The sequence below is a fragment of the Bubalus bubalis genome, chromosome 2 (assembly GCF_019923935.1).
Source record: "Bubalus bubalis isolate 160015118507 breed Murrah chromosome 2, NDDB_SH_1, whole genome shotgun sequence".
In the NCBI taxonomy this organism is placed as follows: domain Eukaryota; kingdom Metazoa; phylum Chordata; class Mammalia; order Artiodactyla; family Bovidae; genus Bubalus; species Bubalus bubalis.
Window position 1 is genome coordinate 163,003,499 of NC_059158.1, and position 27,215 is coordinate 163,030,713.

The 27,215-nt window shown below is 41.3% G+C and overlaps 1 protein-coding gene across 5 annotated transcripts in view; it reads left to right on the top strand.

Annotated features, from left to right (window-relative positions):
• The window catches only part of SGPP2 (sphingosine-1-phosphate phosphatase 2), a 144,308-nt gene extending 118,509 nt beyond the window's left edge, over positions 1-25,799 (top strand). For all 5 annotated transcript variants that reach the window (XM_025278342.3, XM_006079640.4, XM_044937884.2 and 2 more), the window contains one exon: positions 25,052-25,799. In XM_025278342.3, coding sequence (XP_025134127.2) covers positions 25,052-25,603 — 552 coding nt within the window. In that variant the 3' untranslated portion in view covers positions 25,604-25,799. The remainder of the gene's footprint in view (positions 1-25,051) is intronic.
• Positions 25,800-27,215: the final 1,416 nt, after the last annotated feature.

A 27,215-nucleotide genomic window follows, 5' to 3' on the forward strand; every position in this document is an offset into this window, starting at 1 on the left:
CCAGCGGATGTTGGCAATTTGATCTCTGGTTCCTCTGCCTTTTCTAAAACCAGCTTGAACATCAGGAAGTTCACGGTTCACATATTGCTGGAGCCTGGCTTGGAGAATTTTGAGCATTACTTTACTAGCATGTGAGATGAGTGCAATTGTACTTTAGGCAACCACGATTCTACTGTTTCTGTGATTTCAGTTTTTTTAGATTTTATATATAAGTGAGATATCATATACTATTTGTCTGATGTATTTTACTTAGCATAAATGCCTGTAAAGTTTATCCAATCTGTTGCAAAATGCAGGATTTGCATTATTTTTTAATGGCAATAGAGATACAGATAAAGATGGGCTTCCCTCATTGCTCAGATGGTAAAGAATCTGCCTGCATTGCAGGAGAGCCAGGTTGAATCCCTGGTTTGGGAAGATCCCCTGAAGAAGGGAATGGCAACCCACTCCAGTATTTTAGCCTGGAGAATCTCAGGGACAGACGAGCCTGGCAGACTATAGTCCATGGGGTCACAAAGAGCTAGACGCACTGAGTGACTGTCAGTTTCACTTTCCAGCAGTTTGTGACAAGTGTGCTGCCTCTCCTCAACCCAATACACAGTCGTATATAGAGATTCTTAAACATTTGCAATCAAAGAAACTAGCGTAACGTTGCTTACCCAAGGCTGTATCTCATTCAATCCAGTCAAAGAAATTCTAAATTCTTACTTTAAAATGCATTGTAGGTCTCTGGCCAACTCTTTATTATTCCCTTGAAGATTTCTGAATCTCAAATTGTTTTCTTTTTCTGGACTCCTCCCTAACAACTATAGACGCATGCTTGATATATGCCAACTAAACAACAGAATCTTATTTAGTAATAACAAAAGCCCAAGATGCTATATTAGGGCACAAAATAGAAGCAATTCTAGGTGTTCTCGGTTTTTTTTTTTTTTTTTTAGTTATTATGATTTTTTATTTTTTATTTTATTTTATTTTTAAACTTTACAAAATTGTATTAGTTTTGCCAAATTTTAATAAAGGGAAATTTGTTTTGGCTGCGCTGTGTGGCAGGCAGAACTTCTCTGACTAAGGGTGGAACCCACACACCCTGCCATGGAAGCAGAATTCTTAACCACTGGATCACCAGGGAAGTCCTAGAAAAGTGGAATTTAATACAGGGAATGGAGTGCTTACAAAGTGTCAGAAGGGCTTGATGAGCAGGGAGAACTCACTGTTCTCTCTGTCACCCAGAAGTCAAAGTGCTGCTGATGACTTGTTAACACCAGCCCCGTCCATAATCTTTATTTCTGGGCACTCACCAATCAAATGAGCTGATGCTAGGCCTCTGTGATGGCTTTTGGCTCTGAGAAGCCCGGAGCTGGAGTCCTCAGACCTGTTACTGCAACTCACCTTCCTGTGATGTTCCATCTCTTTTCCACTTTCTGTCCTGAGATGCTCCATCTCTTTGCCACTTTCCAGATTCCGTATGAGTGCATTTAAACAGTGGAACCTGATTTCCAAAGGAGCCAAGGAAATGTCGTTTTGATCTTTCCCACAGCCCAAGTTCAAGGGGAGGCGGGAATGGACGGGGGTGCTAGTTGACAATTTCCATTGTGCTCTGGTCATCTGGTGCATTCCTCTGAGAATCCCTGTGGGAAATTCTACTTAGGACCATTTCCTAGGAGCAGGCATCCTAGGGAAAATTGTGACATTTTACCAAATGAAAAGGCAAGAATGTGAATATTCTGACATTTGTTTCTTTTAACATTATATTCAAATATTTCTATTCCAGTAGATAAAAGGACACGTGAAAGATTTTCATTCAAAGTCCCTTAAGGTTGTCTAGCATTTTAAAGCATAAATATCACTTTCATAGCAGTAACAGCAAGCCATAATATAAGCATATGATTGGTTATATTCATGTCTGTCTGTCCCAGTAGATTTTGAGTCCCTTGAAGCTAAGAATCTTATTTTCCTCCCCTTGGTATGCCCCACAATTCCCAACAGAGTGCCTGACCATAAATGCACAGTAAATGTTGAATGAATTGTAAAAGATATCAACTGAGATCTGTTCATAAATCAGTCTCTCTTATTTCTTTGTACTTTACTGACTCAGATTTGACAAGATTCAGCCATGAGTCTGAATATTGCATTCACTGTAGAAGACCAGATGAGATCACATCTAATATTCCTTTTTAAAAATTTATTTTTGGCTGCACTGGGTGTTCACTGCTGTGCACAGGCTTTCTCTAGTGGCAAACAAGGGCTACTCTTCATTGCATGGCCCAGGTTTCATAGCGCAGGGGCGTCTCTTATTGCAGAGCACAGGCTCTAGGGCACGTGGGCTTCAGTAGTTGTGACTCGAAGGCTCTAGAGCTCAGGCCCAGTAGTTGTGGCCGATGGGCTTAGGTGCTCTACAGCCTGTGAGATCTTCCCGGACCAGGGATCAGACCTGTGTGCCCTGCATTGACAGGTGGATTCTTAAGCCCTGAACCACCAGGGAAGTCTCCCATATTTAATATTCTTTTTCAACATCGTTTTGTTTTGCCTGTAAGAATAAACTTGTGAAAAGTTCTATAGAGAGTGGCACGCAATAGTAACTACTGTGCAGGCATGGATGCTCCATTTCAAAGATTCTGGAACTCCCAGAGTTGAATGTGTCAGGAGTCTGGACATGTAGAAAGGGAACCCTGGAACAGTGGTCAACAGCATGAAGCTTTAAGGCTTTTTGAGAGATCAGTTCTCAGGAGAAGAGTATCTGAAGACATGGTCCTTCAGCGCTCCACACCTTTCATCTAATAAATGCAATGATGATGTAGCCAGAGGTGGAGAGAAAATTTTGCAATTCTTAGTGGACTTGAGAATTTTATAAAAAGAAAACCTGTCACCTTGTGTATAAGTGTGTAAGTACTATGTAGAGGATAAGGAAAGGTGAGTAAGCACACCTGAGGAATCACCACCCAGGTTGCTGTAGATATAGCATGACCAGTATCTCAGAAGTCCATGTCCTTTGCTCTGCATCTCCTCCAAGGTACCCACTCCCCATGAACCTGTGAACTTCATGTAAATGGAATTGTACAGTATGCTTTCCTCAGCACTGGGCTGCTTTCGCTGTTTTGTTTGTGATCCCTGATGACTCAGTCAGTAAAGAATCTGCCTGCAATGCAAGACACCTGCGTTCTATCCCTGGATTGGAAAGATCCCCTGAGAAGGGAATGGCTGCCCACTCCAGTATTCCTGCCTGGGAAATCCCAAAAGAGAAGCCTGGAGGGTTACAATCCATAGAATCCCAAGAGCTGAACACAACTTAACAACTAAACCATCACCACCACCCATATTGTATGTCACTTTAGTTCATTGATTTTTATTCTTATACTGTATTAAATCAGAACTATATTACGGTTTGCTTATCTCTTTTACTACTGATGGATGTTTGGGTTGTTTCCAGCTTGGGTTGTTCTCTATCATTCACGGTATTGTGAATGATGCAAAGCTTTCTTTGATGTGCCTTTTAGAGCACAGATGTATGTTTTAGTGTTGAATATGAAATAGAAATGGATCATTAAGGTAAGTTCAGCTTCCAGATGTCCAGTTGTGTTTTCTGAAGAATTGTACCAGCTTACGGCCCTACCAGTTAAGTGTATACGGTTTCCAGTTCTCCACATTCTTGCCAGTCCTTGTTAATGTCAGTCATTTTCTGTTTTCCCCCCAAACTTTAAACTTTTATTTTGTATTGGAGTATCGCCGATGTGATACTTTCAGGCAAACAGCAAAGGGATTCCGCCGTACACATACATGTATCCATTCTCCCACCCAAGCTGGCACATAACATTGAGCAGAGTTCCACGTGCTATACAATAGGTCCTTGTTGGTTATCTGTTTTAAATGTAGCAGCGTGTACATGACCTTCTCAAACTCCGTAACTGTCCCTTCCCCTGGCAACTGTAAGTTCTTTTTCTAAGTCTGTGAGTCTCTTTCTGTTTTGTAAGTAAGTTCATTTGTTTCACTGCTTTTTAGATTCCACATATAAGGGGTGTCATATGATATTTCTCCTTCTCTGGCTGACTTACTTCGCTCAGTATGACACTCGCTAGGTCCATCCATGTTGCTGCAAATGGCATTATTTCAGTCTTTATAATGGCTGGGTGGTATTCCATTGTATATATGTACCATACACTCTTGTCCATTCTTTATCCATGGATGTTTAGGTTGCTTCCATGTCTTGGTTATTGTAAACAGTGCTGCAATGAACACTGGAGTGCATGTATCCTTTTAGATCATGTTTTTCTCTGAATTTGCCCAGGAGTGGAACTGCAGGGTCATATAGTAGCTCTATTTTTTTTTTTTTTTTAAAGGAACCTCCATACTGTTCTCCACTGTGGCTGTACCAATTTACATTCCCACCAACAGTGTAGGAGGGTTCTGTTTTCTCCACACCGTCTTCAGCATTTGTGGATTTTTTGATGATAGCCATTCTGACCGGTATGAGATGATAACCTCATAGTAGTTTTGAGCTGCATTTCTCTAATAACTATGTTGAATATCTTTTCATGTGCCTACTGGCCATCTGTATGTCCTTCTTGGAGAAATGTCTGTTCAGGGCTTCTGCCTATTTTTTGAGTGGGTTGTTTGTTTTGATGATGTTAAGTGTCATAAGCTGTTTGTAAATTTTGGAGACTAATTCCTTAATGGTCATTTTCATTTTAGCCATTCTAATGGGTGTGTTAACAGTATTGCTGTGTGCTTTTATTTTGTTGTGTTTTTGTTTATTTTTTTCTGATGAATTCAGCCCCTTTTGATGTTTTATCGGTCATTTTTGTGTCCTCTTTGGTGGGATGCCTATTTATCTTTGACCATTTTTTAATTGGATTGTTTGTCTTCTCTTTACTGATTAATTGGTAAGTCACTGGTCAGATAAATGTACTGCAAATTTTTTTTTCCATTCTCTGGCTTGCCATTTTACTCTTGGTGTTTTGTTTGTTTGTTTGTTTGTTTGTTTTTGGTGGGGGATGTGCTGGGTCTTAGTTGCAGCATTCAGGATCTAGTTCCCTGACCAGGAATCAAACCCCGGGCCCCCTGCATTGGGAGCATGGAGTCTTAACCACTGGGCCCCCAGGGAAGTCCCTTGGTGGTATCCTTAAATGAACAGAAGTTATTAATTTTAATCTACTCCAGTTATCAGTCTTTACCTGTGTTTACAACTTTTTGTGTCCTGTTTTAAGATATTTTTACCTGCCCCTAGGTCATGAAAATATTCTCTTAGTTTGAAAAGTGTTATTAGTTAGCTTTTCTTATTTAGATGTACAATCTTCTTAGAATTAATTTTGTGATCCACTTTTATTCTGTAGATTTATCGTACATACTCAGCATTATTTATTGAAAATTCAGATTGTCTTTTTTCCACTAACTGAAGTATCAACTTTGTCATAAATTGAATGACTTTATTCACTCTCTATATATGTATATATACTCACTACTCTTTTCCATTAGTTTAGTGGTCTATCTTCATGCCAATACCACTCTTAGTTTTTCTTTTTACATTTTATTTACTTCCTCATTTATGGCTGCGCTGGGTCTTCATTGCTGCACACGGGCTTTGTTTGTTGAGTGGGGGCCACTCTAGTTGCGGGGTATGGGCTTCTCACTGCAGCGGCTTCTCTTGTTTCTGAGCGTGGGGTCTGGTCATGAGGGCTTCAGTAGTCGCGGCTCCCAGGCTCTAAAGCCCAGGGTCAGTAGATGTGGCGCACAGGCCTTCTTGCCCCTCGGCACGTGGGATTTCCCTGGACCAGGGATCAAACCCCTGTCCCCCGCATTGGCAGGCAGATTCTTAACCACTGGGCCACCAGGGAAGTCCCCTACTCTCTTATTTATTGTAGCTTTGTAATAAGTCTTGATGTCAGCTAGTAAAAGTCCTCAACTTTGTTCTTTTTGAAAACTATTTTTTGATTATTCTTGACCCTTTGGATTTCCATGTGGCTTTTGGAATCAGTTTGTCATTTTCTCCAGTGCTAAACTTTTAATTGGGATGATATTGACTCTTAATAGATCAACTTGGGAGAACTGACTTCTTTTGTAGTAGTGAGCTTTTAAATTCATGGGCCTTGTAGTGGTGGTGGTGGTGATTCAGTCGCTAAGTCGTGTCTGACTCTTGTGACCCCATGGACTGAAGCCTGCCAGGCTCCTTTCTCCATGGAATTTTCTAGGCAAGAATACCGGAGTGGGTTGCCATTTCCTCCTCTGGGGGATCTTCCTGACCCAAAGATGATCATAAGCTCAATCATGCGCTTGTTTACTCTGTAACAGTCTTGTATATAAATATTAGATTTATTATTATGTATTAATGTTTGTTGATGAAAATTGTATTTGTTTCATTTTCTAATTATAGCCCTTTTGTATAAATACAGTCGATCTTTGTACACTGACATATCTAGTGATGTTGGTAAATTCAATTAATTCCATTAATTGCTTGAATATTCCTTTGGATTTTCTGCTTAACACAATTATGTAATTGGTGAACAATACCAAATTTACTTTTTCTTTAATATTTATTTCTTTTGTTCGCTTTATCATGTGGGCTTAGGTTTCCAGTATGATGCTGAATAGAAATGATGATGTGGTTATTCTTGTTTCTAAACTCAGGGAGAACGTATTTTATACTTCATCTTTAAGGATGATGTTAGCTATGGATTTTTTTGTTGGTACCATTTATCAGCACTAGCAAGTATTCTTTTATTCCTGATTTGCTATGAGTTTGAGTTTGTTGTTTTTTTTTTTAAATCCTAAATAGTATTGGATTTCTTTAAGTGATTTTTTGCATCTCTTAACATGATCATATTCCAAGATGATTCTCTCTTTTCATTTCTGAATCTGTATTCTCTTTTGATCAATTTTTTTTAGGGACCTATCAATTTTAGTAGTCTTTTTAAAGAACCAACTTTTTGTTTTCTCAATTTTCTCCATTGTATATGTATTAATTTTTGTTGTTTATTATTTTCATCCTTCTCTCAGCATTACTTTGCTGTTATTTCTAGAATATTTGAAGTTGATCTTTAGTCCTCTTTTTGCAGTATATCATTTAAGACTCTACATTTGCCTCTAAAAATATGGTTAGTTGCAGCCTATAAATATAAATTATTTTTTTCATTGTCATTTATTTGGAAATATTTTCTAATTTCCCCTATTGGCTACTTAGAAGTATATTACTTAAAATTCCAAGTATTTGGGAATTTTCTAATTATTATTTTAAATTTTATTCCTAACCTGATTTCCCTCTAGTCAGAGAAGGTACTGTATATATAGACTTCCATTTCTTAAAATTTGTTGAGATTTATTTCCCCACAATTTGTTGTATTTTGTGTAGTTGTTGCATTGGGTGTTTTATATGTTAGGTCATGTTTAAAATTATTTTCAAAGTCCTGCATCCTCATTGATTATTTTTGTATTACTCACTATGTTGATTACATAGGTGTATTACTCACTATGGTTGTGAATTTGTCTCTTTCTCCTTTTAGTCTGTCCTTCTTCACATATTTTGAAATATTGTGAAGCTATATTATTTGGTACATACAGTTTTTAAACTGTTGTCTCTCTGATAGTTGGCCCTTTCACCATTATGAAATGTCCTTTTTGTCTCTAGTAAAGTTTCCTGTCCCAAAACCTACTTTGTATAATATTAATATAGCAACATCAGCTTTGTTTTCATGAGCATTTGCAAAGCATTTTTCATCCTTTCACTTTTTGCCTTTTCTGTATCCTAATATTTGCATTGTGATTCTTATGAGCAGTATGTAGTTGGGTTTTATATTTTAATTTAGCTTGACAACCTTCCTTTTTAATTGGTATATTTAGTCTATTGTCACTTAATGTAATTTGATATATTTGGATTTAAATCTACCACACTGTTCTTTGTTAACTTTCTCCCCCATTCTTCTTCATCTCTTCTTTTGCTTTCATGTGTATTAATCAAGTATTTTAATTCTCCCTTTACCCTTCCTCTATTAGCTTGTTTTGAAGTCTGCATAATTCTTTTAGAGGTTCCCCAAGAGATTATAATATATATCCTTGATTTATAAGCATCAAATGCAATTAGTGCCTTTACTACTTCCTGAGAAGAATGGGTTATTAAATGACATTTAGTTCTACAATATTCGCCCTCAAGGATTTATTTTTTATTGTTATATATTTAATATAATTTTAAGTTTATCTACATATTTATCCTTTCTGTTGTTCCTCATTCCTTCCTACAGTTTTATTCTTCCATCTGGCATCTCATTCCTTCTGCCTAAAATAACTCTTTTCAGCATATATCTTTTAGCATAGTTCTGCTGGTAGTGAGTTCTCTCAGTTTTTGTTTATTCTGGAAATGTCTTCATTTCACTTCCATTTTGCTAGGTTTAGAGTTCTCTGACTCATTTCCTCTAGTGTCCCTGAACTGGAACCTTACCATTTCCACTTGCTTACAGTGTACACTTAAATGAGTGTAGCCATCTTGGTCATATGGCAGTGAGTTTCCGGGTCTCATACCTGCCAAGCAAGAATGATTATTTTCAAAATTATGGATAATTAGTAGAAGCTTTTGGGAGGGCACTTTGTAGACTGTATAAAGATGTAAAGTGTACATACATAGCCTTCTAAACTAGTTAGCCCATTTCCCAATGCATATAATTACACAGGCGTAAAAGTAAAAATAATAGCAACCATTTATAAAGTACTTACGTGCTAGGCACCATTCTAAGTGCTTTACATGTATTAATGACCTCATCAGGGTAATTAACAGTGACCCTATGAGGGTACAGTTATTATTCCAGACTTATAGATGAGGTTAAGAAACCTGACCAAGATTATACAGTTGGTAAGAGATTAACTGAGACTTCAAACTAAGCAATCTGAGTTGAGAATCCATGCTTTTAATTACCATTCTATACTGCCCCTCCAGGGTGCTCATTAATGCATTTAGTAGCAAACATGAGAATACAGTAAATGTCCATCAATCAGAGGTAGTTAAGTAAGGTATTTCCATAGAGTAGAATGTGATGTAGCCATTATAATGTAGTTCTATAGTAATGAAATAATGTGTATGACGTCCAGTCAATGAAAAACAGGTTACAGAACAGCTTGTACAGTATGGGTCCATTAATTGTAAAATTATGTGTGTGGGAAGGGAAGCTGGTTATGGACAGAAGGCTTGGAAGTGTGTCTTTAATAGTAAACCTGAATAGTTTTTGACAAAAACAATAAAGCTATTTTTATTTAAGGGACAGAGGTTATATCTTCTTCTTCTATCTGAATATATTTCTTGGGGCGTAATAACCAATTGAAAATAAAACCATGTGATAACTATTGAATGAATTGATAAATATTTGAGCTCCATTATTATTTACATAAGAATTTCCTATAAGAGAAGGAAGATTCTAGACTTTGCTGTGATGAATAATAACTCTTCATTGGTTGTATACTTGTATTTCTTATATCTTCCCTGGTACTGTCTTTTTTTCCTTTTTTTTAAAACAGAGCAACACTTAATGTGGATTTTGGCAATAAAACAAATACATGGATGTCAAAGTGCTTTTGTTTGTGGTCCTTTTATTGTTTGGGAATCAGTTTAAAAGTTCACAAACCATTGATTTTCAAAATTCCTCTTTGTTGCTATAACCCTGTATCCCAGATCTGATTGAGAAAGGGAACCAAGTTCTCCACAGAATTAATATCCACGCATCTTCTCTGTGATGCTGTTTCAAAATAAGAAATTCATCTTGAAGGGTTTAGAGAAATAACGTGGGCCAAGTTACCTGTGGAAAGAAAGAGTAGTATCTAGCTTGCCATACAGGGCAGATGAATAGTTCATCCATCACAACCATGAAACTGCCTAAGAATTCATCTCGTTACCAAAGTATGCCTGGTTGGTGATCGAATGAACACTAATTGGGACACAGCAGACAGATGTAGAGGAGTGAATTAGCTGCCTTGCATCCTATACTCTGAAAATCAGCTGAAAGTCGAGTACTTAATTTTAATCGCAAAACACAACTGAGGACCGTGTTTGTGTATATCTGTAGGAATGTTCCTTAAAACATAATCACTGGAGAAAGGAAATAAACACTTCATGTATCATATTTTTAAATGCACACAGGGCTTCTTGTAAGTGCTGTAGTTTATTTGATTTTTTTCTGACCCTGAAACCTCCATATAATTATTCCATGCATACAAGTTTATGGCACAGTTTGGATTCCACACCACATCCCTGAGCTCTCACCACATGTGAAAACAAAGGGTCATGCGTGTACCACAATCCTGTGCCTCGCTGTGTCTTGGGTCTCATTTCTCCACTTTAATAATTACATGGTGTTACCATCTTCACTTCACTCACAATGACTTGGAACTGACCATCCCTGTAACTGAGATTGTCCAGCTTGCTCGTAAGAGCTTCCCAGGTGATGCTAGTGGTAAACACCCGCCTGCCAGTGCAGAAGGCATAGGAGCTGTGGGTTCGATCCTTGGGTCAGGAAGATCCCCTGGAGGAGGGCATGGCAACCCACTCCAGTATTCTTGCCTGGAGAATCCCCACAGACAGAGGAGACTGGTGGGCTACAGTCCGGAGGGCCTCAAAGAGTCGGACACGACTAGAATGACTTAGCACGCACACCCTCGGCCTCATCATAAACATTGTGTGGCCATATCGGGCACACCGAGAACAGTCTGCAGAGCAGGACTGCCATTTTTAAATTCTCCAGTAATCTCCAGTTCCTCTAGTGATACACAAGCTGCAAAGGATTCCCCCAGGAAGTTCTGTTTCTACACAAGGAGCCAGGACTCAACGATTTGAGCCAACATTCCCCGGGGTGAGTGGCAAAGGACTGGGGCAGTTAATTTTCCTCTAATGTGAGCACTCATGTCACCAAGTCTACAAAGACTTTTAAGATCTTTCTCTGGGACCACTTTATACTCAAATGTTTCTTCATTGGCACATCACTCGAAGGCCTTCAAAATTTACTACCACCTTTTAAAAATACTTTATTTATATGTTTGTTTGGTTTCCTAGGGTCTTTGTTGTGGCATGCAGGATCTTTGGTTGCGGTGTGTGAGCCCTACACCACTGGCCCTGTAGTTGCAGCACGTGGGCTCTCTAGTCGTGCGACACGTGGGATCGTATTTCTGCAACTAAGAATTGAACCCATGTCCCTTGCATTGGAAAGCGGCTTCTTAACCACTGGACCACCAGGAAGGTCCTGTACTATCGCTTTTTTATGGTACTCACTGAAGTACTGTATGAATATATTATAGGGTACTCATATAATTCAGAAGGTTTTTTATTTTTTTTAATGTGTACTTCAAGAAAGCACTCAGGGAGCTCCGACTATACCATGTTCAGCTTGAGGAGTCCGTGTTGGCCTCTGGAATTTAGCAAGGTGAGATAGCCTTCGCCATTCCCAGTGTGGTCCCCTAGGCGCGAGCCCCAGCGTCTTCTGGGACCTTCTTAGAAATGCAGACCCTGTGGCCCCACCTGGACCTGCTGGATGAGATTCTGCATTTTAACACGTTCCCAGTGGGCTCCAATGCAAGATGGAGTTAGGAAAACCCTGAAGCAGTTCTTACACAGCGTTCTAGCCTGTATGGTGGCAATGGCAATTACATTTCAACTTGCGTGGGCCTGTTCAACAATCATATCACATCTGAACATGAGTTTCGTCTGTTCGCTTGTTGCTCAGAGGCCCCTCTGCACACCCAGATCTGAGGAAAGTCGCTTAAATGTTTGACAGTGTCTTTTGTGTCTTCTAGCAGATTGCCCTTCCCTATACTTGTCATTCTTGCAAGCTGCTTAGCAGTTGTCAAAGACAGTGTTATAACCTGCCTGGGAAGCTTGTTTGATCTGATGTCATAATCCTGTTGACCTGCCAAGCCCTGTGATTCGTTATAGTTAGAGCTGTTCATATTAATGTGAAGTGCGGGTGGGGAAGCTTTGTTTCATGAAGATCTACTGTTTGGACTTGTTAGATTCTGTGAAACCGAGACAAGGAAGTGATTATTTCCTAAATCATACTGTATATGAAGTTTAGAAATATACAGTCTACCTGAATCCTTTCTAGTTGATATTATAAAAAGCATGCAATAATGTCTTATTATATTACCACGTCAAGAAATGTTAACACCTGCCTTGTTTACTTTTTGAGCACACCAGTGCCCTTTAAAGAGAGTATACACAGGAAAACAAGATAAAAAATGCTACATTGTTACATGGATTATGCATATTCAATCATTCAAGACAATTAGTCATGAATAAACAATTGAAAAATTATCTACTTGTTAGAATATAATTTTTAAGTGGTAAAATCATAATGCTTGTCCAAATATAAAATGAATGTGTCAAAGATTTTATTCAACTGATTAATTAATGAAGGAACCAGTCAAATATAAAGAGGGACTAAATATTTACAGACAGCTTGATAAATATTACCTTATGATTGCTGGGTTATATACAAAACTGGTTACTGTTCTACAGGGCAACAAACTGTTACCTTTGAGGTTAACAGCAATTATTTGTATCTCTAACCAACCCCCCAAATCTATGACTTAGCCTGTTCTTTCACAAACTCTGAGAATTTTAATCAATATTAAAGAATGGAGTGAACAAAGTATTATTCCTTCTATTATCTTTGAGAGGTCTGTGCCCCTAGAAGACATTGAAATGAGGTTTTCTGCCTTACCTTACATCCAAATTTTATATAATTTCTCTTACACTTATAAGAAAACCATTTTCTGTTAAAAATGTCAACATCATTTCTAATGAAGGATTGCATATGCTCACTTTCCAAGTGGGCATTTATTCTAAAACAGCAGAAGGTGAAAGTTGGCATATTCTTTTCTACATCCTATAGTTACTCCTGAACACCAGTAGGTTTTCAGAATAACTGTAGATTTCCATACCTAGTGATCCTGAGTACTCAACTTGTGCTTGGATATCTGAGGTGGCTCAGAGAACAGTCATGACAGAGTGCCCACTCAAAGAGGTGTGAATATCAGGAGGTTCTACTGTTCACACTCACACCACATGGCAAGGTAAATCTGCTCCCTGCTTTTGGTTCTCTGTGGACGCTGGTGTGTTTCAGTAGGAAATTAATATTTTTGAAATTAAGCACTCACTCCTTCTCCCCTATACATATGCTAATTACATAACATGTAGGTTTCTCTCTGTAATCATTTATATTCATATTCATGAACAGTGCTTCCTCCCTCTTGCCGTTTGGCTTCCATTGAATCTCATCTGCATTATTCTCAGAAATTGAATTAATTGTGAGCTAGCATGGAAGAAGATAAATATTCTGAGTATATTAACTAGGAAACATTGATCTATAACTAAAAATTATTTTCTAAAATAATTGTAGGGTGTGCAGGTTTTGTTATTTTTTTTAAAGTTTGTTTTAATGTCAGGGTCTGCTTGCATTCAGAGCATTCACTACATCTACAAAGAAGAGGGTCTTGGCTTTTTACGCTGCTCCTGACTTCAGCTTGCTCTCCAAAGGCAGCCAAGGGCAGAGAGGGCCCTTCACATTCTCAGCAGGGGACCTGGCAGAGGGGAAGATGCCAGAATCATAGAGTTCTCGGCATAAATAGTTCCAAGATCTGAATGCATTCTTTCCTAACAATTGAATGAATGGGTTTGTTCTCCCCTTCTTTCTGGTGAGCTAACCTTGTGTTGTGTTGGTCTGTTCAAGAGCATTCTTCAGTGAAGATATTTGGGGTAGAATATAAATGTGCCCCAGTAAACCGCATATGGGAATGTGATGTAGGGTTAGAATTCACAACTGCGGGGAGTTCACAAGGCCTGCTCGTTGAAATACCTAGAGATGTTTACCATAAGGAAGAGTGTTTCTGTTTGGCTCAGAATAAAAACACTGTTTTATGTGTTTGTGTGAGCATTCACTAAAATGTGTCCTGATGCATGGGACAGCTCCGTTAGGATTCTTTTCTAAACATTTTAGATTGCCTGTCTTTATTATTGTTTTCTGTAATGAGGTATAATAAAGCCCAAGCTTTTATCTGTATATTAACTTTTACAACTAAAAATGAGAATAGGTACAAAAATCAAAGGCATTAAGGTAGATCTTCCTGCACTTTAACTTTAAAAATGCTAGGTTCATGTAATCATTTATTTTTTCCCCAAATAATTTAAAAGGCTTCATTTGAGCCTTGATGGTAAATTGAATTACAGATTTATTAAATTTCAATGTGATCTTTAGGATAACACTGGCCACACAATTTATATGCCTTTATTTTTTTATGCCTTTAAATGTTACCTACATCATGGAAGGATGGTATCTTGATTATCATATAGATTCCTGGGGGCATTTCATTATTTTGGATGATGTAAAAATTTATAAGCATCAGTTAATTATTTTCATTTTTGTCTATTTTGAAAGTCTGATTTTAACATCCTGACTTTTTGCATTGATTATATTTTTATCATAATAAAGGTGTTGACTAGAAGACTTAGAAAATATTTGCAAAGCCTGGAGAAGGTAATGATCATCTGTGATATCCATCTGTTTCCTGATATTTAATCCTTCCATGAAAATGTAGATTTATCTAAAATTAGGATCATCCTTTATGTAGACTTTGTATTCTGCTTGATATTCTCACTTACAGATACTTTGAAACTATTTTTAAAAAAAGGCAGAGGGTGCAGAAATGTATCTTTTCAAATGGAAATATTCCTGCTATGTTATTAAATAAGAAAGCAGTCTGCAATTTTATCTCCTTTTTGGTGTAAACAACATTATACCATGCTTGATTTATGTCTTTCCAGATTCTTTCTTATTACGACGTATGCTCCATTCTTTATCATCTTTTTGCTTATTTGTGTTTTCTGATTGTTCTATGGTGGAGCACTGTTAACTTTTTGGACTTCATCAGTATAGATTGAAATAACAAGAAGCATTCCTATCTAAGAGCCTTTGTGAGCAGCTTTTTCTTGGATCATTTTCTTAGGATAAATTCCTAGGAGTGCCATCATTGTGTCTAAGTGGTGAATATTTTGTGTATTTTGTACTCTTTATAGTCTAATTGCATTCTTCTTGAAAGTGAGTTTTAAATGTGTTTTCTACAAAGTAAAACACATTTATTCAGCCATTTTTGCCCTCATGTCTTTGCTTTATCAGGCTTTGTTGCATCATTATCTTTTCCCATCTTCCATAGAGTTCCTGTCTCCTTATAAACCACACACACTTTTTTCTCTTCCCCCACCCCCAAATCCACATTTTTCTGGACAGCATTATTCCAGTGCTGTCCAGTGGTTCCCACTTCTGTGTTCACTGACAAATTGGAAAAGACCGTGATGCTGGGAAAGACTGAAGGCAAAAGGAAAAGAGGGCTGCAGAGGATGCTATATGGTTAGATAGCACTGCTGACTCAACGGGCATGAGCTTGGGCAACTCCGGGAGATAGTGAAGGACAAAGGAGCTTGGTGTGCTGTGCTTCATGGGCTCACAAAGAGTAGGACATGACTTAGCAACTGAACAGGAACACCCTGTCCTAAGCCTCACCGCTCACCTTTGCCGTCCCAGAGAACAGTGACTGCTTGTCCCTCTGGCCCCACATACTGTGCCAAACACAATAAAGATCATCTCCTCATTGAGAATCTGCCAAAATCAAAACATCAGATACTATCCTCAGATGAAGATTTTGTGAGTTTTTTGTTTCTATAAATTTAGTAGCTTGAAAAAATTGTATACAAAATTGTCCTTGAATTTTCAAGCATTATTTTTTAAAACTGTTTCAGTTCAGTTCAGTCGCTCAGTCGTGTCCAACTCTTTGCGACCCCATGAACTGCAGCACGCCAGGCCTCCCTGTCCATCACCAACTCCCGGAGTCCACTCAAACTCATGTCCATCGAGTCGGTGATGCCATCTAGCCATCTCATCCTCTGTCGTCCCCTTCTCCTGCTGCCCCCAATCCCTCCCAGCATCAGGGTCTTTCCCAATGAGTCAATGCTTTGCATGAGGTGGCCAAAGTATTGGAGTTTCAGCTTCAGTATCAGTCCTTCCAATGAACACCCAGGACTGATCTCCTTCAGGATGGACTGGTTGGATCTCCTTGCAGTCCAAGGGACTCTCAAGAGTCTTCTCCAATACCACAGTTCAAAAGCATCAATTCTTCAGCGCTCAGCTTTCTTTATAGGCCAACTCTCACAACCATACGTGACTACTGGAAATACCATAGCCTTGACTAGATGGACCTTTGTTGGCAAAGTGATGTCTCTGCTTTTGAATATGCTATCTAGGTTGGTCATAACTTTCCTTCCAAGGAGTAAGCGTCTTTTAATTTCATGGCTGCAGTCACTATCTGCAGTGATTTTGGAGCCCAGAAAAATAAAATTTGACACTGTTTCCATTATTTCCCCATCCATTTCCCATGAAGTGATGGGACCAGACGCCATGATCTTCGTTTTCTGAATGTTGAGCTTTAAGCCAACTTTTTCACTCTCCTCTTTCACTTTCCTCAAGAGGTTTTTTAGTTCCTTTTCACTTTCTGTCATAAGGGTGGTGTCATCTGCATATCTGAGGTTATTGATATTTCTCCTGGCAATCTTGATTCCAGCTTGTGCTTCTTCCAGCCCAGCATTTCTCATGATGTACTCTGCATATAAGTTAAATAAGCAGGGTGACAATATACAGCCTTGACGTACTCCTTTTCCTATTTGGAACCAGTCTGTTGTTCCATGTCCAGTTCTAACTGTTGCTTCCTGACCTGCATATAGGTTTCTCAAGAGACAGGTCAGGTGGTCTGGTATTCCCATCTCTTTAAGAATTTTCCACAGTTTGTTGTGATCCACACAGTCAAAGTCTTTGGCATAGTCAATAAAGCAGAAATAGATGTTTTTCTGGAACTCTCTTGCTTTTTTGATGATCCAGCAGAAGCTGTTTAGAAGAAGTTTATTATCAGAAGTGTAGAGACCCCAAATGAACGTAGAAAGTTCATTAGAACTGGTTCAAGTATTTTTCTTACAAAAATATCTAAATTGCCTTCATACAGCACCACCTTTTATGGCCCAAAACCCAAATATGTGGATAGAAGGAAAGAAGCTCCACAGCAGCAGGCATGTTGGCCAAAATTACTTTCACCTCAAATGCTAGGGCTGTGGACCAAAAATAGTCTCATTTCCTGATATACTGAAGAACAGAATTGGTTGGTGAAAAATATTCCAACCAGATGTCCAGGAATTTGGTAACTGCAGGTACAAAGGAAAGGAGGGAAGGAAGGCAAATTGTCTTCTATGTATTAAAACAGTGAAAGTGTTAGTCATGCCCGACTCTTTGTGACCCCATGGACTATAGCCTGCCAGATCCTCTGTCCATGGGATTCTCCAGGCAAGAGTACTGGAGTGGGTAGCCATTTCCTTCTCCAGGAGATCTGCCCAACCTAGGGATCAAACCCAGGTCCCCCACACTGGGGGCAGATTCTTTACCATCTGAGCCACCAGAGAAGCCCATTATATAACAGTGTGTTTTTTAAAAAATTATGTGTTATTTCTCTTTGGCGATGGGTCTTCATCGACGCATGCAGGCATTCTCTAGTTGTGACGAGTGGGGCTACTCTCTAGTTGGGATGCCTGGGCTTTTCATCATGGTCACTTCTCTTGTTGCAGAGCCCTAGGGCTTGGGCTTCAGTCCTTGTGGCATATGAGCTTAGTTGCCCTGCAGCATGTGGAATCTTCCCAGACCAGGGATCAAACCCACGTCCCCTGCAGTGGCAGGTGGATTCTCAACCACTGAACCACCAAGGGAAGTCCTAACCCTAACAGTGGGTTTTAAGTGTTATGGATAGTCCATTGAGAGAAAGGCATTACATTCTCCAGATCTCTGTAGCTGAATATTTGTGACATGTTAGGCACTGTGCTGGGAGCTTTGAGGAATAAGGTCAAGTTGCAGGAGAACTTTCTCCTTGCCAATCAGTGTTACAATCAACTCAGGAGAAAGGCATGTGAACGGAGAACTACAGCAAAGGCAATTTAAGAGAGGGGCTTTTTGAGTGCTGTTAAGCAAATGCCTTTACATTCAGTTCAGGGACAGGCTATTTCCAACTGTGGAGGCAGAGGAAGATATTCTGCAAAGGAAGTAGCTTTTGAGCTGAGCCTTAGATTAGCTGATAATATCTTGAGAGATAAAGATGGCTAAAAATGTACATGAAAGGGATGCAAAATTCTGATAAAATTGTGCCAGGCATTTTGGGAAAAGCAAGTAGACCTATCTGACTGGTGTGGAAAGTTCAAACGGAAAAGGAATGAGAGAAAACCCTGATATGATAGGTTAATTAAACCCATATCATGCAGGACTCGGACTCTCAATTGAGAGGCTGGTATTTCTCAGAGTTGTTTCTGTTTTGACTCATTACATGAGCATTATGTTGGGATGTAAAAATGCAGACTCCTGGGCCATGCTGCAAGTCAGAATCAGAAGGCAGGCCTCTGAAATCTGCATCTTAAAAATTATCTGAAATTTTGATTTAGTGATTCCAGTGCACACTAAATTCCAGGACTTCCCTTGTGGCTCAGCTGGTAAAGAATCCGTCTGCAGTGTGGGAGACCTGGGTTCGATCCCTGGGTTGGGAAGATCCCCTGGAGAAGGGAATGGCTACTCACTCCAGTACCCTGGCCTGGAGAATTTCATGGACTGTATAGTCCATGGGGTCACAAAAAGTTGGACACAACTGAGCGACTTTCACTTTCACTTTTCCAGTGCACACTAACACTAAAACTGGTGAACATTTGCATTGAAATGGCAACCAGGAAGGCAGTCAGTGAATGCTGTGGGCAGGTGAATGGCCAGCAGGCAGGGAAATTCAGCAGTGACAGCAGGTGCAGGAGCTTGTGAATCAAGGAGGAGGGAAGTCTGTGGAAGTGACTGGTGGCCAGAGATAGCGATAGAGAGGAACAGTCATTAGGACTCATGGGGGTGGCACCAACAGAAATATGTATAATAAGTGAATTTCCCTGAACACCTCCAGGGTCAGTCTGAACCTCTCCCCCTCTGCAAAGTTGTGTTTAACCCCCACCGCTAACAGAAATGCTCACGAAAAAAAAATGCCTGGACTTTCCCGAGGGCGTCTCACATGTGCTCATGAACCCATCTGAGTCCCGAGCGCCACGTTGTCCTGCTGGATGGATGTCATGATGTGAAGACTGCTCTGCTGGGTCCCTTGCTCTCTGCCCAGGCTGTGACCCATGAGCACCTTGAACTTGCTTACTGCCCTCCAGGCCCAGTAGCTTTCTGATACCGTCCCATCAGCCAGTCTGGGAGATGCCGTTGTCGCTGTGAGTTCTGTGGTCCCTGCCCCGTCAGCATCCTTCCCTGCTGATGTGCATGTCACCAGCATCTCTTTGGCTGCCTCACCAGGCCAAGCAGATACAGTGGATGATCTGGATGCTCCACTTTTGTCCTGCCAGGTGGTATCATAAAGTACCCACATGGGGCACTGTGGCCTGGAGGTACGAGGAAGACTGGATTCTTCTCTTTGGATAGCCCTCTGCAAGAAGGATCTCTAAGCAGCCTTCTTTAGCTCTGTGTTTTGTAGATGGAGGCAAAATGCTCTTTCATCCTCTCTAACTTCTTCAGGGCTCAGACATCAGTTCAGTGGGGCTGCCAGGACACACCCTGAGAGGCAGAGAGTAGAGAGAGTAGAGTACCACTGAGAGAGTAGAGGCTTGTGTTGGGGTATTGAATTCATTGTGCCTGGCCCTCCTCCTCCCCTCAAAATGTATGTTCCTCTAAAACACGAGGCACCCTCTGTTCCCAGCAGGTGATGCTTTGGCAGGCCAGCTGCACCCTCCCCCCCATCACCGTATCTGACCAGTCCCCTGTGGAGGATACCATGAGATCACCTGAGATCCCCACTTCACATGGGGATTGAAAGGCAAATTGTGTTTGGAAGAAAAGAGACAAAAATTATTTCACTTAATTTTTTAACAGAGGCAGTCTGTGCTAAGTCGCTTGAGTTGTGTCTGACTCTTTGTGACCCTATGGTCTGCAGTCCGCCAGGCTCCTCTGTCCATGGGATTTTCCAGGCAAGAATACTGGAGTGGGTTGCCATGCCCTCCTCCAGGGGTCTTCCCCACCCAGAGATCAAACCCGCATCTCTCATGTCTCCTGTATTGGCAGGCGGGTTCTTTACTGCTAGCACCATCTGGGAAACCCAGAGGCGGTACATTTATATAATTCAAAAGGTACACAGGAGTATCCTGTGAAAAGTCTTCCCACCTCCATCCCCTGCCCTTCAAGTGAACCTATTTGTGTTTAAAGTAAAAATGTATAGTCTACCAGCTTTTTAAAAATGGAAAATGGTAGCGTGCTGTACACACTGTTATATACCATGCTTTTTACAATTCCATATGAGAGCGTCCTCATTCTTTCTACAGCTGCAGAGTATTTGTTTGTAGGGTTATATTTAACTGCTCCCTACAGGTAGAACTTGGCATTTCCCCAGGCTTTTGCTGTTATGGATGATGCTACAATGGACAATTTGTAAAGAGCTCATTACAGACACAGGCAGGTGTGTCTCTCCATGGTCAAGTCACATATCACTAGGTTCCTCCTCATAAGTGTTGTGCCACTTTGCATTCATACAGTTAAGAGACAGGAGTCCCTTTGCCCCCACCTGCTGTTTCATCAACAGAATGCTGTCAGACTTCTGGATTTTTGTTAATGCTGACAGGTGAGGGGTACCACAAACTGCTGAGTTTGGGGGGGAGGGGAGAGAGCTGGGTTGGGAACGTCTGGATGGCCAGAGCACTGCTTCACACATGGCACACGCAACGCTGTTAATGAGTAAAAACAAAAGAGTCCACCAGCTTTCTTGTCTAAATGTCATTTTTAATTTCATGTATTAAATGAACAGTAAAATTGATTTTGCCTTGGGTGTATAGTTCTCTGGATGTTTTAAAAAATATTTATTTGTTTGGCTATGCCTGGTCTTTGTTGTGGCATGTAGGATCTAGCTCCCTGAGCAGGCTCCCCCCGCACTGGGAGCACGGAGTCTCAGCCACGGGATGACCAGGAAGTCCCAGTTCTCTGGATTTGAATACCAGGATTGATTTGAGTAACTGCCACCGTAACACGGGACAGCTCTGTCACCCCAGAGTCCCCCGTGCTCTCCCTTTGCAGCTGCACCCTCCCTCCCCCAGACCCTGGCAACCACGGATCTGTTCCCCAGTCCTGTAGTTCTGTCTTTCAGAGAATGTCATAAAAATAGAACCATACAGTATGTTACCCTTGGAGACTGCTTTTTCCATTCAGCGTGATTTCCTGGAGATTTCATCCAAGCTGTTGCCTGCATTCGTATTTTGTTGCTTTTTATTGCCAAGAAATAGTCCATTGTATGAACATAGCACAGTTTGTTTACCCCTTGAGTGACATGGAGGTTGTTCCCAGTTTGGGGACATTATTAATAGAATGGCTGTAAACATTTGCATACTGGCTTTTGTATGAATGTAAATTTTAATTTCTCCTCAGCTTTGTTTGATTTCCACTTATTATGAGTAAGTTTAGGTATATTTTCATGTTTATAAGGCATTCATAGTTCCTTTTCTATAAAGTGTTCATTTCCTTTACTTATTTTTCTTTTTGGGTGTTGATGACCTTTAGACAAGTTGGTTAGGGGAGTTGACAGACATCTGAATGAAAATCGCTGTTAGTTTAAAAAGGTAGGGCCAAAGTTTGAGAGAAAAATGTCTGAAAACAAAAGATTTTAGAGTTACTCTGGTAGAGAATGGAGAGATGGGGTCATGGATCTACACAAGCTCTAAATGGAGGGGAAAAAAGACAGCCTGAAGACAGAATCTGTGGAAACGCCCTGGTTAGGATCTGAAGGAGGAAACTAAGCAAGAGACCTCTTGGAGGTCAGAGAAAAGCCATGATGGTGCAGGGTAACATTAACAAAAGCTGAATATTGAAGGTCTATTAAGTAAAGGGTGTAAACCTACAGGGCCCAGTGTTCAGAAAAAGAAAGAACATCTCTTTCCAAGAATCCGAAGCAGAACCCCCCAGTTTTGTCTGATTGGACTGGCGCAGGTCACATGACCATCCCTGGACCAATCAGGATAACCAGGATTGTTCTACCTGGGTCACGGTGCTCCAACTCCCATGTTTTCCAGAACTTCATGGATCCCCAGTGAGAGGTATGAGGCTGCTGGGTCAAAGACAGATGCTGAGGAAACAGCCAGCAAGTGTCTAGTAAGTGGGCTTTGAGAATTGTGTATCAACAAAGTTTAGTTTAGTCAGCAGTTGTGTTACAAGGCGAAGAAGTCGAGGCAACAGGTGGAGAAAAACTCAATTCGAGTTTGCCTCAAGTTTTGGTAACCAAGAAGTTTAAATGAAGGACTACTTCTCCCCGCCGCCTGCCCAAACAAGACAACACGCATGCATAACCACAGCACAGGGGACGGTCATGGGGACCGTGATCATGGAGATCACGCAGCCTGAGGGGTCATTGAGGAGAAGGATGGCAGAAGTAACAGCAGGTGAAGCCCAGGGGTCACATGGAGGACATGCAGAGTACAAGGCTTCCTCTGAGAAGGCCAGTGGCCTCCCAATCCCCATACTCTTGCCCTTCTTGTATTCATTCTCCCCACTGCAGTCATAAAATCTTGTCATGTTGGTACCCAGAGAGAGCTATGTCACCGGCTTCATGTTGTTCCCTTGATGTAAGTTTTATGGAGTGCATTGGATTTTAGAACCCTGTGGACTTCCTGCCTGTGTTTACCCTTTACTCTTCAGCGCCCTAAAACCATCACAATCCACAAGCTGACCACTTTTCCTCTTCAACAATGGCAATCCTCTGTCTCTTCTCTAGACTGTAAGCTCCCCATAGTCATGGATTGTGATGGTTTAGCTCAGACTGGATCCTCTAGCAATGTGGCATACAGCAGGGGCTCGCACATGTGGACATTGGAAGGATGAATGGGTACCCTCTAATCTGAAAACTGCTCTAGCCTCAGTGTTTACTTCTAAGGTCTGATTCTCACTCATTGTTTACCCGAATCAGATGTCATTTTATTAGAAACTAAACAAGAGCAATAATGAATGAAGAATTAGGGGAGGGGAAAAAAGACCAACTCTTTAGAATTCTATTTTATATTTATGGGGGAAAAAAGAGTGGGAGGGCAACATGCCAAAATATAGACACAGTTGACAATAGGTAGTGGAAATAAGGATCTCTTTTTTCTTATACTTTTTGGTGCTTCCCAGATTTTCTACAATGCATATGTTTTACTTTTTGTTGTTTTCCAGATTTTCCAATGCATTGAAGAAAGTGTTTCAATTTTTCAATTATAAAATTTCAAAATAACCCACAGGAAACTGTAACAAAACCATAGCAAGCTCCTCATTCTCTGACTTAAATGTATTAATCAATTGGTTATGTTGAGACTTCACCTAATGAATTTTGCTGTGAAAACACTAAAGGAAGAAGAAAATGGAGGACATTAAGGAGTTAAAAATATTTTAAACATGCCTTTAAGGAAGGAGGCAAAGGAGGGAAGGGGAGAAAGAGAAAAAATAGGGAAAGGAGGAGAGAGGGACATGGGAACAAAGAAGGAAAACCACAGTCTGAAGTGTCCTGAAGAAGGATTGATTAAGCATCGCGCATGCACCCAGTGAGACATGTACACTATCTGAAGTTCTGTCTCTGAAGACAGTGGTAGTGCCCAGATGGGCACAATGGAGCTTCCATACCGCCACATCTAAAATATCTTCCCTGCTGCTGCTAAGTCACTTCAGTCGTGTCCGACTCTGTGTGACCCATAGACGGCAGCCCACCAGGCTCCCCCGTCCCTGGGATTCTCCAGGCAAGAACACTGGAGTGGGTTGCCATTTCCTTCTCCAATGCATGAAAGCAAAAAGTGAAAGTGAAGTCGCTCAGTCATGTCTGACCCTCAGCGACCCCATGGACTGCCGCCTACCAGGCTCCTCCATCCATGGGATTTTCCAGGCAGGAGTACTGGAGTGGGGTGCCATTTCCTTCTCCCAAAATATCTTCCCAGACCACCCCAAATAAACACACTCTGTAAGTAATGATGATGCTCTTGCTTTTAACATGGCTTCTGCAGAAGGTGACTTCCTCTTCCACCCTCTGCCTGCCAAGAAAGGATGACACCATCTTTGTGAAGATCATGACAATCCTTGTGACTTAAGGTGTGGGTGTGCTAGTTGCTCAGCGGTGTCCAACTCTTTGCGACCCCTGTGGACTATAGCCCATCAGGCCCCTCTGTCCATAGAATTCTCCAGGCAAGAACACTGGAGTGAGTTGCCGTTCACTTCTCCAGGGGATCTTCCCAACCCAGGGATCGAAGCCACGTCTCCTGCACTGCAGGCAGATTCTCTACCATCTGAACCACCAGGGAAGCCCTGTGACATAATATTAAATAAAAAATAATAGTTTGAAGGGAATTCCCTGGTGGTCCAGTGGTTAGGACTCAGCACTTTCAATGCAGTTGCCTGGGTTCAGTCCCTGGTTGGGGAACTGAGATCCTGCAAACCACATAGTATATGGCCAAAAAGCAAATTTTTTAAAAGTATAGGATGGAAAAAAAAAAAAAAAAGATTGAAGAAAGTGTGGTTATAGCCATGCATTGAGAAAATAAACATAAAATTTATTCCAAAAGATGGAAAAACTGAAAGACATATCATGAATAGCAATACAATGATGAATAGCATGACTGTGTTTTTCCTACTTTTAAAATATATATTTTAAAAAATATATGTATTATAAGGGACTTCCCTGGTGGCTCAGTGGTTAAGACTTCACCTTCCAGTGCCAGGGGCGTGGGTTCGATCCCTTGGTCAGAGAGGTAAGATCCCATATGCCTCGAGGCCAAAAAACCAAAACATAAAATAGAAACAATATTGTAGCACATTTAGGAAAGACTTAAAAAAATGGTCCACATCAAAACAAAACAAAAAAAATCTTAAATAGTATTATAAAATAAAGCAATGTAAAAATTGTGTTTTAAACATCTAATCAGTTTTACTTGACTTGAAATTAATACAGGAAGAGCTCTCACCATTCTTTGCTCTCCTTCCCGCAGGATGTGCTGGGCGGCGTCCTGATCACCGCCATCCTCATTGTCCTCACTTACCCTGCCTGGACCCTGATCGATCGCCTGGACTCGGCCAGCCCCCTCTTACCCGTGTGTGTTCTAGTGGTGCCGTTCTTCCTGTGCTACAACTACCCCGTGTCTGATTACTACAGCCCGACCAGAGCGGACACCACCACCATCATGGCTGCTGGGGCTGGGGTGACCATAGGGTTCTGGATCAACCATTTTTTCCAGCTCGTGTCTGAGCCCATGGAATCCCTCCCTGTTATTCAGAACATCCCACCGCTCACCACCGACCTGTTAGTTTTGGGTCTGGCCAAATTCACTGTGGGAATTGTGCTGATCCTCCTGGTCCGTCAGCTTGTACAGAAGCTCTCACTGCAAGTGTTGTACTCCTGGTTCAAGGTGGTCACCAGAAACAAGGAGGCCAGGCGGAGACTGGAGATCGAAGTGCCTTACAAGTTTGTCACCTACACGTCTGTTGGCATCTGTGCTATCACCTTTGTGCCAATGCTCCACAGGTTTCTGGGATTACTCTGAGCCTCAAACAGTCACTGGAAAAGACATCAAAATTTCAGTGGGGAAGTCTTGATGACACATTTTTCTTTAAAAAAAAGTTTCCTTAAGTCACATGTCTATTTTGCTAATATCTGAGATAAATGTTGCTGCTGTATGGTGGGGAAGTTGTCTCGCAGGAACCACTTGCCTGTAAGGGTCATGTCACGGATGAAGCTGGGCTAAACCCACAGTTGACCTCTTTCAGTGTCCCCCACCCTGTTACATGGACTTTGGGCCAGCCCTGGGCTGGCAGGAATTGCAGCCTGGCTTAGGAGTGGCCACAAACACCCTGGGTTCTGGAGAGCATGACCCAGAAAGGTGGACATCAGGTTTTCTTTTCAATTATGACCCTGCCCATCGCTGAGTCTCAGTGCTGGTCCGAGAGAAAGGATGATGTTCCTTGGACAGGGTGACTTTCTGTCGTTACGATCACATGAGACCATGCCAGCTCACAGGGAAAGAGTGCTGTAAACCTCCCCAGGAAGCGTGAAAGGCAGGGCAAAGCCCTGAGGTCCTAGGCAAGAACCTGCTTTTCCTGTGTGTCCTGGTCTCTGTCAGGTGCGCATTGGACAGGAGGGGATCTGCTCCTCCTTGTATGTACACTTTGCAGGATTTGGGTACCATTTATTTCTATCCTCTTCTGAACCATGAACCCAACTGGCTGCTCCCAACTCACTTCATCCGGGTTCCTCTGGGTGTGCGGCTCTCTCCTGCATCAGAGTGACTTGGGACAAGCCCTCTGCCCTTCTTCAGCTTTTTTTGCTTTTTACAAACTGGGAAGGCACTGTTGTGGGCCTGTTAAAGTGGATCAGTAGAAGAACAGGTGAATGTAATCCTTCTTGGGGCCCTAGACCTCCGTCCTGGCCACTGTTTCTTCATTACTTTTTCTAAATCCATTTTCTCATCTGCTAAATAGAATCAGGGGCTCCCTTTCCATCTCCCACCCCCACCTCTTATCTCTTCGCAATTTTAAGGGTAATTAATGTCAGAACAATATCAGCCTCTCTTTGGAACAAGCCAACCCAACCCAGCATCCTTTAGACCCCAGGCAAGTCCTTATAAGACTTAGGAAGATGATCATTATGCAAACACCCTCCTGCAGGGGCTCCTCTAGGAGGAGGAACAAGAATGAAGAGGAACAGCTGAACAGCTGTCAACAGTGTTCTTAAAAGCGAGTGTCAATGGGCAGTTAACAAAGTGTCTTGTGGTGGAGCTCCTGAGTTGCTGAAGCCAATGCTTTATAACCTTCTGCGTCCTCACCACTCACATACTTTGAGGGGAAATCTGCCTGTCTGGACAGTTAGGTTCTTACCTCCGCATCCGGTGTGAAAACTGAACACCCGTTTATCCTGATTTCAAAGATGCACCCTGGCCTTTTGGTTGCGATCATCTCTGATGTTTGCCTTCATGCTTCTGACATTTTTCATAGTTAGAAGGCAGGAGTCAAAATGAATTTGCCATTTGCCTGTTTTTACATCCTCTGACCAGCATCTGTGGCACTCTGGTAGGGGGATGCCCCAAGTCACGGGCACCCCCACCCAAGACCACCCCACATTGCAGTGCATGCAGCCGTCTCTGTACCCCCATCCCTGTG